General features: G+C 46.1%; 1 protein-coding gene across 2 annotated transcripts in view; it reads right to left on the bottom strand.

Moving 5' to 3' along the window:
- LOC142584685 (medium-chain acyl-CoA ligase ACSF2, mitochondrial-like) overlaps positions 1–10907 on the bottom strand; it is a 390428-nt gene extending 379521 nt beyond the window's left edge. For both annotated transcript variants that reach the window (XM_075694872.1, XM_075694874.1), the window contains exon 1: positions 10673–10907. In XM_075694872.1, coding sequence (XP_075550987.1) covers positions 10673–10870 — 198 coding nt within the window. In that variant the 5' untranslated portion in view covers positions 10871–10907. The remainder of the gene's footprint in view (positions 1–10672) is intronic.
- Between the last annotated feature and the right edge of the window lie 1529 nt (positions 10908–12436).

Here is a 12436-nt window from a genome sequence, read left to right as displayed (position 1 = left end):
GAGAGTTTTTAACTATGGCAGCCCGACTACTCGCCGAGGAGAGACTTACATAAGCTCTCTAGACTTGACATTAGTGTCGCTTAGTTTAAGTTCCAAAGTTCAATGGTTCACACACATTGAAACTCACGGCAGCGACCATATGCCTACGTACATGACTATCAGAGGCTTTGACAGTTCTCCTTCCCTTGTGCTCTCAAGACAGATGACTGGCAAGCGCACCGAATTTAGATCCAGTACAAGTGCCGACATGAACATTCCGAGCCCGTCGAAGACGTGATGACACAAGCGCTGCAGGCGTTCACGCAGAAGTATACATCCACAACAGCCACAGATTTCGACCAAGCATTGGAGAGGCTTCCTACGATCTGTCGGCGGGCCGAGATACAATATAAGCGCACTAAGGTCATTTATGACCTGAGGAAAGCCCAGCGCATTCAGGAGAAAGCTCACCATCAGATGGACAAACTTCAGAACCAACCATGCAATACCTTCTGCGATCCCCTGGACACTCGCAAGCCATTATACCCCATATGGAGAACTCGTTAGGGCCTTAGATCACTTCCACAACAAGGTCGCCTCTTCACAGCACTCGCTCTACATGAAAGTGAACCATACCTTAATATCGCTGGGGACTTTTGTGCGAAAGGTGCAGGTGACGCGGTTCTACTGATTGGCCTATCGCTACTTGACCTCCCTGTGGCGAGAGAGTAATGTATGGAAGGGCCTTGCACTATGGAAGAAATACAAGCAGCTTTGGCTACGTGCACGCAGTCTGCCTGCCCTAAGTAGATGTATTCCCTTACCACTTCCAGTGCCTCGCTACCTATTGTAAGCTGTTCAGCGAGGTTAGGAGTACAAATGAAGCATATACGGTGCTAAAAAGCGGGCACGTCCTGTGCCAACGGGGCTTAGCGAAGAGACGAGAACTAGGAGTCGTATTCCTGATTAATAAGTACATAGCTGGTAACATACAGGAATTCTATAGCATTAACGAGAGGGTGGCAGGTCTTGTTGTGAAACTTAATAAGAGGTACAAGATGAAGGTCCTAGAGGTCTACGCCCCTACATCTAGTCATGATGACTAGGAAGTCGAAAGCTTCTATGAAGACGTGGAATAGGCAAAGGCTAAACTCAAAACAAAATACACTATACTGATGGGCGACTTTAATGCCAGGGTAGGCAAGAAGCAGGCTGGAGACAAGGCAGTGGGCCAATATGGCATAGGCACTAGGAATAGCGGGGGAGAGTTATTAGTATAGTTTGCAGAACAGAATAATATGCGGATAATTAATACCTTGTTCCGCAAGTGGGATAGCCGAAAGTGGACGTGGAGGAGCCCGAATGGCGAGACTATAAATGAAATAGACTTCATACTCTGCGCTAACCCTGGCATCATACAAGACGTGGACGTACTCGCCAAGGTGTGCTGCAGTGACCATAGGATCGTACGATCTCGAATTAGCCTAGACCTGAGGAGACAACGGAAGAAACGGGTACATAAGAAGCCGATCAATGAGTTAGCGGCAAGAGGGAAACTAGAGGAATTCCGGATCAAGCTACAGAACATGTATACGCCTTTAACTCAGGAAGAGGGCCTTAGTGTTGAAGCAATGAACGACAACTTTATGGGCATTACTGAGAAGTCTGCAATTGAAGTCGGCGGTAACTTCGCTATACAGGACACCAGTAAGCTATCGCAGGAGACGAAAGATCTGATTAAGAAACGCCAATGTATGAATGCCTCTAACCCTGCAGCTAGAATAGAACTGGCAACTTTCCAAGTTAACCAGCAAGCGTAAGATAGCTGACAAAAGAAAGTTTAATATGGATAGAATTCACATGCTTCCAGGAACCGCGAAAGCCACAAAGCAGTGAAGAAGAAACTAGGAATAGGCAAGAATGAGATGCATACGTTAAGCGACAAAGCTGGCAATATCTAATATGGATGAGATAGTTCAAGTGGCTGAGGAGTTCTATAGAAATTTTTACAGTACCAGTGGCACCCACAGTGATAATCCAAGAAGGAATAGTCTAGAGGAATTTGACATCTCACAAGTAACGCCGAAGGAAGTAAAAAAAGCCTTGAGAACTATGCAAAGGGGGAAGGCAGCTCGGGAAGATCAGGCTAACACAGATTTGTTGAAGGATGGTGGGCACACTGTTCGGGAAGAACTGGCCACCTTGTATACGCAATGCCTCATGACCTCGAGCGTACGGGAATCTTGGAAGAACATCAAAATAATCTTAATCCACAAGAAAGGGGACGCCAAAGGCTTGAAAAATTATAGACCGATCAGCTTACTGTCCGTTGCCTACAAGGTAATCGCAATTAGAATCAGCAACACCTTAGACTTCTCTCAGCTAACGGACTAGACAGGATTTCATAAAAGCTACTCAATAATAGACCATATTAACACTATCAATCACGTGATAGAGAAATGTGCCGGATATTACCAACCTTTATATATGGCTTTCATTGATTACGAGAAAGCGTTTGATTCAGTCGAAACATCAGCAGTCATGCAGGCATTACAGAACCAGGGTGTAGACAAGCCGTATGTAAGTATACTGAAAGACATCTACTGCGGCTCTACAGCCACCGTAGTCCTCCATAAAGAATGCAACAAAATCCCAATAAAGAAGGCCGTCAAGCAGGGCGATACGATCTCTCCAAAGCTATTCACAGCAAGTTACAGGAGTTATTCAGGCACCTGGATTGCAAAGAATTAGGGAAAAGAGTTAATGGAGAATACATTATTACCTTGCGATTCCCTGATGATATTGCCTTGCTTAGTAACTCAGGGGGGCAATTGCAATGCATGCTCACTGACCTGGACAGTCAAAGCAGAAGGGTGGGTTTAAAAATTAATTTGCCGGAAAGTAATGTAATGTTTAACAGTCTCGGAAGAGAACAGCAGTTTACGTTAGGTAGTGAGGCACTGGAAGTGGTAAGGGAATACATCTACTTGGGGCAGGCTGTGACTGCGGATCCGTATCATGAGGCTGAAATAATTACAAGAATGAGAATTGGATGGGGTGCGTTTGGCAGACATTCTCGGATCATGAAAAGCAGGTTGCCATTATCCCTCAAGAGAAAAGTGTATAACAGCTGTGTCTTACCAGTACTCAACTACGGGGCAGAAACCTAGAGGCTTACGAAAAGGGTTCTACTTAAATTGAGGACAACGCAACGAGCTATGGAAAGAAGAATGATAGGTGTAACGTTAAGAGATAAGAAAAGAGCAGATTGGGTGAGGGAACGAACGCTAGTTAATGACATCTTAGTTGAAATCATGAAAAAAAATGGCTGTAGCTTAGCTAAGGTTGAGCCCAGGATGCGAAGCATAGTAGCCTTTATTTTAGTTGTTGAACCACTGTTTAGCCTGGTGAACTGCTGTTGCTTGGCTATATTTGGTTCGGCTAGACGAAGAAACAACTCATGCGTTACTAAGCTTCGCCTTCAAGAGCGGAACGCGACAGCGTTCCCGTCGACCCGCCAAGGGGTGTAAGACAATGGGCTACGGCGCAGCGACTACGCGCCTCGCATTGGACGCGGTGAGCGTCGAGCAACGCAGCGTTCAGCGCGGCAACGAAATGTGCGCCTGAGCAAGCGACGCACGCCTGAGCCTTAGAAACAGCTAGTTTCTAAGGCAACACCGCATTCACTAGAGGCGCTTTTGTACCGCTTTAAAGCATCGTACTCGTGGCTCAGTGGTAGCGTCTCCGTCTCACACTCCGGAGACCCTGGTTCGATTCCCACCCAGCCCAGCTTGCAAGAGTTGAGCCAAAGCCACCTAGAAACAAGCGCAGCTGCTTATGTGACGCCGCGAGCGACGGCGCGAGTTGGAGCAGACCCTGGTTCGATTCCCACCCAGCCCATCTTGCAAGAGTTGAGCCAAAGCCACCTAGAAACAAGCGCAGCTGCTTATGTGACGCCGCGAGCGACGGCGCGAGTTGGAGCCCAGTTTCTCCTCTGTCGTGACGTCACAGTGTCACGTGGTCAGCCTCGAAGGCGACACCGCCGCGCCTGAGGAGCTGGGTTGAATTCTAGTAATATGCTTCGCATAAAAAAACGTGCATGCGCAGGGCATGTAATAAGGAGGGAATTTAAGGTAACGGATGGTGGTAAAGGGTTACGGGCCGGTTTCCAAGAGAAAGGAAGCGAAGCGGGGGGCGGCAAAAATTAGGTGGGCGGATGAGATTACGGAGTTTGCAGGGACGACATGGCCAGAATTAGCACATGACTGGGGTAGTTGGAGAAGTATGACAGAGGCCTTTGCTCTGCAGTAGGCGTAGCCAGGCTGATGAGGATGACTGCTTTTCATGCTTCCAGGCAACTGTAGCTGATGTAACTATAACGTTTACCAGGAAACGCTGGCAGCGAGCGCTACGCACGCAGGTAAGCTTTCTGGTAGAAGCACGGCCTCTTGCTTGGGTTGATCTCCTGTTATTGTTTCGCTCATTTATTAGTTTAGCCTGAAAAGATATAGCATACAAGATATGCGCTGTCAGTGTTTTTTCCTCCATTACATTTTCTTGTGCGGTGCCGTTTTGAAAATTCCGAGAAATAACTTTGTAAAGATTGAAAGACATGGCACGAACTACTTTGATGATAGTAGATTGGCTTAGTATGCATGGTTCGGAATGATTTTACCGAAAAGCCTGAAGCGGCAGCCGGGACGCCGACGCCGGATTTCTTGCGATACGGGGCCCTAAACGCTATCGCATTAATAAATCTTGGCATGACGGCACAGTCCCTGACGATTGGAAGTATAGTCAGTTGGTACCGTTATTGAATCCTGGAGTCTCAGCTCGACCTTCCATTGTACTAAACGATTGCACTTGCGAGGTACATCGGTCAAGCCATGGAGAGGATCTTGCTTACATGTACGGAATGGTACCTAGAATACTGTAACACCTACATTGATGTTCTGGCTGATTTTCGACGTGGACAGTCTTCAATTGACAGCGTCATTGATCGTATGACCTCCGCGCAGCAACAAAAGGCTATGAATCGTGTCTCTGCGGCACTATTCTTAGACGAAAAAGGTGCCTACGACAACGTAACCCATGAGACCATTCTTCAAGCTCTTCAGGCTGCAGAACGTGGAGCCCACGCCTTAAGATGGATTAGAAGCTATCTCTCAAAGGAATCAGTGGGGTTTTTTTTCTTACAAAGATGCCCCGACAAATAGATGTGTGTTGTTGCGATGGTGAGCAGGTCCTGCGATGGTCAGCACGTCCACAGTTCATTGAGATCAATCTCATCGCTGACTACCACCATTGCGAAGTCGGGGGTCCAGGCTGCCGACGAAGTTTCCATCGATGGGTGCCGTACCAGGTGCCGGGAGAAAGGGTTCCAAGCAACGTTTAAGAGAATGGAGAAAAGGGAATATATTCAAAAAGGTACATGGTTGAGATTACAAAACGGCTCCAACTATCGGAGCAGACTATCGTAGCGTTTTTGCATATCCGAGTCACACTGTTGCCGAGCGTTCTCCCTCTCTGTCTGGCTCCGCTGTTTATGCCTGCGTCGTCATTGTTCATGGTTTCCACCAATCCGATGTCAGGAGACAGATGGCGTCAGGAGACGTCAGGAGACGGCCTCGGTGAGCTGGTTGCCCCTTTCGGTGAGCTCGATCGGAAACGCACGCACATTGCTGGGCACAAACAGGGAAAGTAGGGAAACGCACGATGGCTCCGATCCCCGGCGTGGTCATGCCAGTTTGTGCAGCTGACAGGTGACAAAAAGCGTAATATTGCACGGACTTTCACTCCGGCGGGGACAGGCGAGTTTGCGCTGCTGACCGGTGTGAAGAATCGTAGTATGAGGCGTGACAACTGCATGTCGTTGGCGTGACATCCTCCTCTTAATGGCCACCGGGCACAACAGTGTGCAGCTGCAGGACCTACAAAACACTAACCCGAGTAAATTCTGTTCGTCTGGTTTACCACGTCACACGACAGCTACTTCTGTGGGGATTAACAACGTTTCTACTAATGATACAGTTCATATATCAAATGCATTTAATGAGCATTTCCAGTCCATTTTCACACGTGACAACAACGTCATCCAACCAGACACCACTGCTCGTAGTAACACGTCCATCAATGACATTAACGTTACTGAAGAAGGGTCTTGAATTTAATTTTGAAACTTGATATTAAGAAATGTGCTGGCCCAGACGGCATTTCGAACTTATTCTTGGTACAGTACTTATTATGGACCCGTCGTTACCTTACTGTCATATTTCACAAGTCCCTGGCATCTTCTAATAGTAGCCTAATCGTGGAAAATGGCTCAACTTCTTCCTTAATTCAAGGCCGGTGACAAATATATATTTAATTATAGACCGATTTTTAACCTTGGATTGGTGTAAAATGTTAGATCACATTATTTACAAACACATTATGGAATACTTTGAGTCACATAAATTACTATGTAATGTCGAGCACGGCTCCACACGTAAATTCAGCACATAACGCAGCTAAGTAAACTTACTTATGACATTTGTATTAACCTCGATGCGGGCAACCGAATTGACGCAATCTTCATTCACTTTTCAAAAGCATTCGACAACGTGATTTATCCGAAATTGATGCATAAACTTGACGCGATCCTTAATGATTCCCTCCTTCTCAGCAGGATTTCTACTTTTCTGTCCCGTCAATCTCAATTTGCGTACCTTACCTTAGCTAATTCTAGGGTAGCAGAGGTACCCTCGGGAGTGTCACAAGGTTCAGTGTTGGCACCGTTGCTTTCCTTGATATTTATAAATGATTAGCCTCGTCACATAACCTCATATTTACGTTTCTTTGCTGATGGCTACGTATTATATAATAAAATATCCTGCCTTTATGACCATTTGAGCTTCAAAAATCGCTTTCTGATTTGAGGTCTTGATGCACTACCTGGAAAATAACAAATAATATCCGTAAAACCGTCGCTATGACTCACTAATCTGTTTTTTCTTACAAAATTGGTAATAGCCCCGTTCAGAGCGTTAGTTAATATAAATACCTTGGTCATGTTTTCACACCCAGTATGTCTTGGTCCAAACGCATAGATTTAATAACCTGGAAGGCACTGAAAGAGCTAGGCTATCTGCTCCGCATATTGACCAAGACCCCAAGGGATATTATAATACTGATGTACAAATCTCTAATCCGGCCTTTACTCGAATATTATTCTCCTGTCTGGAATCTGCACAAGCAATGCGACATTAATGAAATCGAGGCCATCCAAAAGAAAGCGACTCGTTTCACATGCCGCAGGTTCGATACATATTTTTCGCCTTCCGCGGTGCTTCCATCCCTAGGCTGGCAACCGCTCTCAGATCGCCGACGGACGGAATCACTCGTTTCTGCATTGCGTTATCAACTCATCTTGCCGGATTTAACCAAATAATTATCCTACTCCTGCTAAACTGTCAAATACTAGAAGTTATCATGTGAACATCGCGCCTTATTTTGCCCGTACAGACACTTCTAACTCGGTTTCTTTCTCCTTGTTATTGAATATGGGAATTCTTTCCCTGGTAATACTCGTTCTCTGCCTTTAAACTTATATTTAACGACCACTTACTTACTTACTTCGATTACTTACTTACACTAACTTACTTCTATTGAGCCTGTATTGTTCCTATTGTCATTCTTATTTCTCATTGTTCTGCTTTTCATACCCACTCCTGCATTAGCCCAATAGGGCTGCAGTATGCACAAATATATAGATATATTTCCAGTCGTGGTGTCCCACAAGGCTGAATGTTGAGCCCGACAGTTTCCAATCTCGTTCTAGTGGGGCTCACCGAAACTCTACCATGGACGACTAATGTCTCGCTCTACGCCGGTTATATTTGCACTTGGGCGTCCGTCATGACCCGACCATCAGTGCGCGCCACGATACAGAAAGCGCCAACCCTGACAGCGGCCGGCATACCTTCGCCGACAAGCTCTGACAATGTCTACATGAAAACGCGCACTAGTGGCATTTACAAAAAAAACGGTGTCTTTCTACCCGTTGTGCATCCATGGCTAGTCAACTGCGTATAAGAAAACTCACAGGTTCTGAGGCGTTAGTGTGGATCGTGACCTCACCTGGAGTACCCATGTCTCTTACATGAAGAAAAAACTCATTTGTATTGAAAGTATGTTTAAATTCATAGCTGCAAAATAGTGAGGATTATCTGTGCGCTTCATGTTACAGCTATATAGGGAAAATTTTCTCAGGATTATTCTAAACAGTCTTCCAGTCTTGCCCAACACATGCAAGACTAATCTCCTTGCACTACAGAGCGTACAAGCCCAACCAGTTCGCACATGTCTTGGCCTCCCGAGATGTTATTCGACAGCTGAAACTATTGTCATTGTACAGGAGCATTTTATCACCGCTCATATTGTCGTTCGGATGCTAAGATCACACATTCGACATCTTTCCCAGCTACCGTCCCTCCATTTAGCCGGCTTGCAAGCGGGAAGACCACAGGCTACATTCTGTGGTATCGTGACGAGACACCTTGACTCGATACAACTGACTTCAAGCCTGCAAAACGCCAAACATCCCCATTGTGGTATCTCCGGGAAATTCACGTGTGCTTCTCAGTTCATGGGATTGCTGAGAAGGTAGACTTCTCACCGCTGGCCTTGAGACAGTTGTCTCTGCTTCTCCTAGACGAGTCATATTTTGAGTGCATAGACATTTAAACCAACGGCTTCATCAATTCCAACAGTTTGACCGGAGCAGCGATTCTTCCATCCAACGTCGTCTCTTTGGAATTTAAATACTCCCACACTACCCCGTCGACAGCAGGAGAACTTGCGCCTTTTCAAGCTGCACTCAATTCCGTGCTTCAGTAGCGCCAAATCGTTGGGTCATTTTTGCAATTAGTAAGCAGCCTTACAAACTCTGCAGTTTGCCCTACGCCATGCCTTACAAGAGAAGCTACTGTACGAAACAAAGCACGCTCATAACCACGCTCTCAAGAAAGGACACGACATTGTATTTCAGTGGTTGCCGACCCACTGCGAAATTTCGGCAACGACAGCGCAGATGAAGCCCCTCCCAAGGTTGGATGCTGCGCGGCAGCATCCACTTATGGCTCACCACATCACACTTCTACGATGGAATTTAGCGGGTTTCACCAACCCTCACTTGCACTCTATCGCTCCTAACTTGCTACATCGCCTGCCATCTGGACTCGCGCCGAGGGACGAATTTACTGTGTCGCTTGTGGTTGGGCCTCGCGTTTACGAATTCCCATTCATTGCTAACAGGAATGACAAACAATTTGGTCAATTTGGCGTGCAACTTGTGCGGGTGCGATGATACTCTAGAGCACCTCCTGTGTTATTGCTCATCCTTTGATGCTCAACGACGTGCTCTACAAGCTAAACATGCCTATTATATAACGTAGTGGTCTCGGAAGAAAATATTTTGGGACCATGGTCTATGCATTCTTGCAAGCGGACGGACACAAAAACCATTCTGCGCTTCTTCAATGCTACATGTCTGCACGAGCGCTGGTGACAGTGGACCCTTCTCTGCGACTGACTGCAAATGACTGACTCTATTATTTTCTTCTTTCTCCTTGTTATCTGTTCTTCCCCTTTCCCTCTCCCCAAATGTAGGGTAGGCAGCCGGTCGCGTCTTTGGTTAACCTCCTTGCCTTTCCCTTTTCGTTTCTCTCTATCTCTCTCGCTTCCGATTGTTGTAAACGCCTAAAATTATGCTCCCATGTTATTTTAGATGGATGAACGCTACAGTTAGTGAATCGTTTAATTATACTTAACCAACGCCGAGAAATTAATGCGTAACCCTCGGGGGAGCTGCTTAGGCGGAACATTTTGTTGGAAAGGGCGTGTAGCCAGAACGTTGCTGACATGTTTTTCGGTTGAGTCGGTATCTCAGTGGGAGATCCAAGATGTCCCACCGGATTTCCAGGAGATCAGTGCTTTGTTGGAAAGTTTAGCGTAAAAGTGTTGTAATGCGGAAATAAAGGTCACATGGCTATTTTCTAAGGTAATTTCTGCAATATAGTGTCCATAGACAATCACTAGGACGCCCATGCTGTTTCATGTACCCGAATGCGGCGGTGTTATCGATGCAGTTTACTCGATAACTTTTTCTATTCGAAACAGGGAATAAATCGCTAATATAATGTCTGTCTCTCTCACCAATATATCATTTCATAATATTAAGGAAATCCCTACCCCATCAACACGTCGCAGTTGACATGGGCCCACTTGTTTCCTCTCATTTCCTCCCTTTTCGTATTTGCTCCGGTGTGTGAATTGAGGTTTCGTTATGCCACTTCCTTGTCGGCAAAATCATTCACTAATCTAAGGATCAATGAATGGCTTTCAGCTTTAGAACAAATGAATATAGGCTGATGACCTGCCGCGGTGGCTTAGCGGCTATCGCTAAGCACGAGGTAGCGAAATGCAAAACCGCCCACGTGCCATACCTCGGGGGCACGTTAAAGACAGGTGGTCAAAATTGTTTCGGAATCCCCAACTACGGCGTGCCTCATAATCAAATAGTGGTTTTGGCACGTAGCACCCAAGCATTCATTCATTCCCTCCCCCCCCCCCAGTGTGGGGCTGATACACTATAATTTCTGGCTCGTAAGGCCGTCCCACGCACCCACGTAATCGCAGAGACTAGCTGACACACCTGTTCGAGGAACTCTCCATAGCTGAGCGAGACGTTCTCAGCAGGGAAGTGCAGGGCCGTTCGGTCGGCCCACTTCTCCGCCGCTTCAGCGGCGGCTTGTCCCAGCGTGGTCTGCCGCAGCGGGGGGTGTGATGCGCCGGCGAGGTGGCTGCACGCCCGAACAGCGATCCGCTGTGCGAGCGCCATCAGAAATCCCATTCCTGCAAGCTCCTTGTTTCCAAGCACCACGGTGAAAACTGAAGGCAGAACTCGCCAAGACAACGCTCTCGAGGGGCCTGCGATAGGGACCTCGATAACGATAAGGATAAGCTTTGTTGTCTGTGTCGACACCCTGAATGATAAGCGTGGATGAGACACTGCGACACCCTGAACACGAAAGAACGTGCTGACTGTCAGCCAGCACAAGATGCACTTGTTGCTCAATTTGCTTTAAGCATGTTAAGCTTTGTAAAACAGCAGTGAGAACATCACACGAGGCGCTGAAATAAACAGCTCCAACGGTTCTGAACTTCAGGACAAATTTACAGGCCCTATCCCATATGCACGGACTAGGCGATTTCACATCTACAATAATCAAAATTGAAATTTTTATGCCAGCATGATACTCAGTGCTCTTCTAGATGGTATCACAGCTTAAAAATTCATTTTCAAACTCTTCACAAAAAATTCTGACTCGTATAAGAACCTGACTATAAAAACCGACATGTTTAAGCGCACTATTAAAGGCTGCCGAAAAATTTGTGAGTGTGAGCTGCCGAAAAATTTCAATGTACTTTCCTTTTTTTTCTCTTACTAAAGCGACAATTTCTCTGCCTAACCTTTTTGAAATTTCGGGTCGGCGGAACGTAATTCTACTCATATCATCACTCACAACACCCTTAGGGCCACTTGAGAACTAATACCGAAGAGGGGTAGGAGGCAGCAATTATGTTTCAAAATCTTAACATTATTCAGCCAACTGAGTCACTACGTAAAACTTACATTGTATAAACAAACCCTGGCACAGTAAAGCAACATACAGTAGCATGAGAACGTAAGCGCTGAAATTTAAGTAGGCTTAACGAAACAACAGAATCAATGAGAGGAATGACATAATATTACGTGTTTCTTTCGTTAGCAAGTGTCCAACTTTTTGAGAATCCCGTTAACTATCAATGCGACCAGGAAATTCCTATCTGCAAATGAAGAGAGTAAGAAGGATTAGGTAAGAGCTTTTGGAGATCCACGCTAGCGTTGCATACTGAAACGATTGAACAGGTTGTGAGAGGCACGGGCCGAGAACCATAATAGCATACGTCGTGTGCAGTTGAGGGAAGCCGTCATAGAGGCTGTGATAATGAACTGTCAAGTTTTTCAGCGCAAGAGTACAGGAGTAAGACAAAAGGTTGAGAATGCATTCGTGATAAGATTTAACCTACTACATGACGCCATTGGTCAGAAGGATGTTGCACATCCGCCACGATGGCCTGCAGTGGCCTTTGCTAAGCCTCCTACGGTTATACGCTGAGCGTGTAAGTGCACAATAATGCGAACGTTGATAGCGCTACGCACGCTTAGCCGAGCACATTCAAAACTTTACTAACCGTACTGTGGAAAAGAATTGGGGGATTTTTAAAGAAAAACTTCACCGCCTCGTGCATAAATACACATCGTTACGCGTCATATAAGGCAAGCATCGTTCTCCATGGTTCACTGCGGCATTAAAACGTCTTTTAAATAAAAAGAAACAAATTTTTACAAAGCCAAGACAAGCGGTTATCCTTA

The sequence above is a fragment of the Dermacentor variabilis genome, chromosome 6 (assembly GCF_050947875.1).
Source record: "Dermacentor variabilis isolate Ectoservices chromosome 6, ASM5094787v1, whole genome shotgun sequence".
Taxonomy (NCBI): Eukaryota; Metazoa; Arthropoda; class Arachnida; order Ixodida; family Ixodidae; genus Dermacentor; species Dermacentor variabilis.
This window is presented reverse-complemented; position numbering and strand designations above follow the sequence as displayed.